A 4,675-nucleotide genomic window follows, 5' to 3' on the forward strand; every position below is an offset into this window, starting at 1 on the left:
AATGCACGTTTTTTTATAGACAGTTATTTCCATGTGTTGACATTATGTGCTGCATTATTTTGGTCATGGCGCCCTCCTGTGGCTTCGAGAGACAAGACAAAAGTTTCCTTAAACCTATTTAATCTGCATATAAAAAAATTTTATTGTGTGTTTGACTGTTAAAACTAAAAAATATATATTTGTTGTTTGTCTCAATACATTGGGTTAATTTAAAAATACATTGGTTAAATTTAAAAAAAAAATTCTATTGCTCTTTTTTAAAAAAGGTTATACAAAATGTCAATAATTATCGATACCGAACGATATGAAACATTATATCGTTGATAATTTATTTAGCTATATCGCCCAGCCCTAATACATACTCTGCCCGGCTTTTTGATTTATCCAATCTGACAACCATTCACATGCGCTCTCTCTTTGGAGGCGCCGCGATCTGAAAACACTGACATACAGTACTGTACAATAAACTGGAGTTCAGCGATCTCCATTTGAGGTATTCTGCTTAAATGAAAGTGTCATTCAGCCAGTCTGTGTTCTGTCTTGGATCTCGACTGTATTGTTTGCGATAGTGGTTGCGGATTGTAACGTTACTTACGCAACCTCTGTGCAGCAAGAAGTCTTTTTGCCATTGTTTTAAAAGAAAAACATTAATGCAATTTGGAATTATTGGAATTACTATTAGGAATTTCTCTGTTATAACATTTGAGACTAGGTTTCTGTTACGCCAGTTTTCATAACGCAGACAGGGTGAGTGTATATCTGAAGTCTTTGGTGTTTATTTAGCCTCTAATTGATATCCTGTTATAAATCTGTACACTAACGTTAGATGAGCTGAAGTAAGCCATGCATACAAGTCGATTTTCTATTGATTTTGCTTATTGGTGAAAGAGCAACATCTGATGAAATGTAAAAATAAATTTTCCAAATGACAACAATCATTGCAATTAAAATTGAGCAAAATAATATTTGTTTTTTTCATCATTTTAACCATTATACAGTAAGACGAAAATATGACGAAAATGTGTAAGTTTCCACTGACTAAAACTAGACTAAAATTCTCAGACATTTAGTCGACTAAAACCTGACTAAAACTAAAACAGGACAAGTTGACTAAATTTGATGAAAACTAAAAGTTACATTTGACACAGGACTAAGACTAAGACTAAATTAAATATAGCTGACAAAATTAACACTAATTTCAACTAGTTGCCAAGGAAACATTTCTCAATTTCATTTAGTTTAACTTGTAACAAAATAACTAAAACTGAAAAAAAGAATAAAACTGTATAGACATTAAAACATTATTAACATTAAAAATGACAAAACAACAAATTTTTAATTTTCAATTTAAAAACATCTTAATTCAATTAAAAATATAAAATATAAAAATAAAATGTAATCAATATAAAGCTATAATAGTATCTCTATGACACTAATAACACTGCATCACGCACATGTCGTAGAATATCAGACGTTAATCTTACCTTCTCAATGACTTTGTTGCCACCAAAGCGGGTGACAAACTCAGCGGGGGAAGCGACAGTAAAGTCCCTCTGCAGGTCAATGCGTCTGCGGTCCCTGCCCTGCTTCACGAGGTGAAGTCCTGACATACTAGGCCTTGAGAATCACACACAACACCATCATAATTCACAATGCGGACTGAGAAACACTAATTACAAAGAGATTAACACTATAGCAATACACACGCTAGGCAACTGACAGCATTGCTGGTCGCTTTGGATTGGATTTTTCGAATTTCAAGGAGGAAAAAAAAAAAAGATATTGTGACCTCAATATCCTATTTTTGTTATCAATTAAGCACATTTTAAGTAAAAACACTTTCTAAATAAATTTTTCTTTAATTTAGGCAATGCAATAGAAATAGAAAAGTCTATGTTCACTGTTTTCTATATACTCCATGACTTTAGGAATCTGTCCCACACATTCAATAACTTCCATGACTTTCCCAGGCCTGCTTTTGAAGGGCTTTTTTTTTGTTTTTGAATAGTTAAAATTAAAAAGTGATAAATGGCTGAATAAATGGATGTCTGAAATGGATGAAAAATGTAGCTATGTTTAGAATGGATTACTAGCAGACTGCATACTACACAGTATACATACTGTATACAGCCTAAAACATTATGTGAAACATACATACAAGCATTACGCATATCAATCAGCAGTATGCTACATGCTGCATGTCAAACAGCAGCATGCTACGTGCATGTTAAATTTAGGCAAGGAATCCAGTTATCATCTTGGATAACAACAGTTTGTTTGCATATCCAGTTTTGTGTAAAAATGTCTTAACTTTTGCGAGTCTGATTCTTGAATCAAGAAGGCAGATATTACTTCTGGTTCTGGTTCTTCTGGAAATGGAAGGTTAAGTGCATTACATTATGGGATACGGAATATCACACAATATTCCCGGGTTGGCACATGTAGGTCATTTGGTTATTCTAGACAGAGAAAATGCATACTGTGCATAACATACACACTGTATACTGCATAAATAGAATTAATAGATTAGTAGTACGCTATCCCTAACATATCCTTCACGTGTAACCTGAATACAGTATTGCATCATGTCGGAAGCGCTGGCACACACAAAGTGCTCCTTTAAGGGGGAAGGACTGGAATGTCCCTCCTCGATTTTCCTCCTCTTCCTTCTCCTTAGGCAAAAAAAAATGTTTTGTACTTCCTTTGCACTTTCCCACCACAGCCCCTCCTGTTGACCAATAGTAGAGAATTATAAGGAGGAGTGGCATATTGGTTCACTCAGGCAGTTTGGGCACCGCCACTCCGTGCTATAGCGGTTCTCTGAGCGGCCTTGGTTAAACACTGAGGCATGACGTATTACGTAAATTAAATCAGCAGTAAATAAAATCAGAAAACCCAAAAATACACTATAAGTAGCTGTATGAGTTTATTATTTCACTAAATTAATGATGCATATTCATGAGGCAGCCATTAAATAGCAGATTTGCCAGAACGGTGTAATTGGTCTTGCCTGCATGTGGTCCGGTGGATATAAAAGGTGTCCACATGTTCCCCATCCCACCATAGACAAGTTATATTATTTTTCATAGTAGAAATAATGACAAAAACTGACATGTTTAGACCTAACAATATAAAAGATCCATGTCTTTGTAGTTTAATAGATAAGATTTTCTTGTTTTAACAAAGTGACAGAGTGCAGCAAGGGCAGATATTTTAAATTCAAATCAAAATGTCTCTGTAGTGTGTGTTTTTTTTTTTTTTTTAATCGGTCACCTATAAAAATTCTATATTTCATTATTAAAGGGTTAGTTCACCCAAAAATGACAATTAGCTCATGAATTACTCACCCTCAATGCATCCTAAGTGTATATGACTTTCTTCTTTCAGACGAATCCAGTCGGAGTTATATTAAAAATTGTCTTTGATCTTCCAAGCTGTTTAATGGCAGTCAGTGGGTGTTGCAGTTCATCAGTCCAAAAGAAGTGAAATAAAGTGCATCCATCCATAATAAAAAGTGCCCTCACACGGCTACGGGGGGGGGTGAACAAAGGCCTCCTGTAGCGAATCGATGCGTTTTTGTAAGAAAAATAACCATATTTAAAACGTAATAATCAATTTAATCTAGCTTGCACTCAATGTTGTACACGGAAGCAGCTCCGGGCGGATGACGTAAGACGTCGCCGTTTTGCATGCGCCGCTCAGAAGTGACGAATGCGGAAGTGCAGCGGAGAGATCAATACAAAACAACGGTCACAAATTAGAAGTACAAAACGAGGATTTGTAAAGAAGAATGTCGGAGGATTTCGATATAAGCCAAGAGGAGACTGGTTTTACTTTGCTAAAGTAAGGAGGCTTTGCTTCCTTTGCTCCTGTAAACAAACGTTGGTTTTCACGAGACTCACCGGCGCATGCGCAACGCTGACCTCAGAGGTCATCCGACCGGAGCTGCTTCCGTGTACAACTGTTAGCGCAAGCTACATTAAAGTGATTATTACGTTTTGAATATGAATATTTTTCTTACAAAAATAAGAAAAAATGTGTCTATTGACACAAAAGTAACATCTTACGTCATCCTCCCGGAGCTGCTTCCATGTACAACTGTGGCGCAGGCTAGATTAAAGTGATTATTATGTTTTGAATATGTATATTTTTCTTACAAATCGCATCGATTCGCTACAGGAGGCCTTTGTTCACCCCCTGCAGCCGTGTGAGGCACTTTTTATTATGGATGGATGCGTTTTATTATCTGAAAGAAGGAAGTCATATACGCCTAGGATGGCTTGAGGGTGAGTAAATAATGGGCTAATTTTCATTTTTGGGTGAACTAGCCCTTTAATTCTATTACAGCTCTTCTTAAAAAAAACTTCATTAAAAATACATTCTAGCAGAGCATTTATTGTAATATATCCATCCTTAATTGTTTCCTTTGTGAAATTAATTTTATTTTTTTGATTACAAAAAATATAGTACACTAAAAATTAGGGCTGTCAATCGATTAAAATTTTTAATCTGATTAATCACATCCTTTTTCTGTGATTAATCGCACACTTCATTAACAAATCAAAACATTATCGTGAATGTGGAAACAAGTGAATGCACGGAAATGTCTGTGCCTGTGCATAAATACAATGTGCGATCAGTGCGTCAAGAGCACTCATACACGCATTATTAAAAC

At 35.4% G+C, this 4,675-nt stretch overlaps 1 protein-coding gene across 9 annotated transcripts in view; it reads right to left on the minus strand.

Moving 5' to 3' along the window:
- The window catches only part of acaca (acetyl-CoA carboxylase alpha), a 73,592-nt gene that overhangs the window by 48,759 nt on the left and 20,158 nt on the right, over positions 1-4,675 (minus strand). For all 9 annotated transcript variants that reach the window (XM_016541118.1, XM_016541117.1, XM_016541116.1 and 6 more), the window contains exon 3: positions 1,485-1,617. In XM_016541118.1, the coding sequence (XP_016396604.1) occupies positions 1,485-1,617 (133 nt within the window). The remainder of the gene's footprint in view (positions 1-1,484; positions 1,618-4,675) is intronic.

Source organism: Sinocyclocheilus rhinocerous, unplaced genomic scaffold (genome assembly GCF_001515625.1).
Source record: "Sinocyclocheilus rhinocerous isolate Xijiao unplaced genomic scaffold, SAMN03320098_v1.1 scaffold127, whole genome shotgun sequence".
NCBI classification, from domain to species: Eukaryota; Metazoa; Chordata; class Actinopteri; order Cypriniformes; family Cyprinidae; genus Sinocyclocheilus; species Sinocyclocheilus rhinocerous.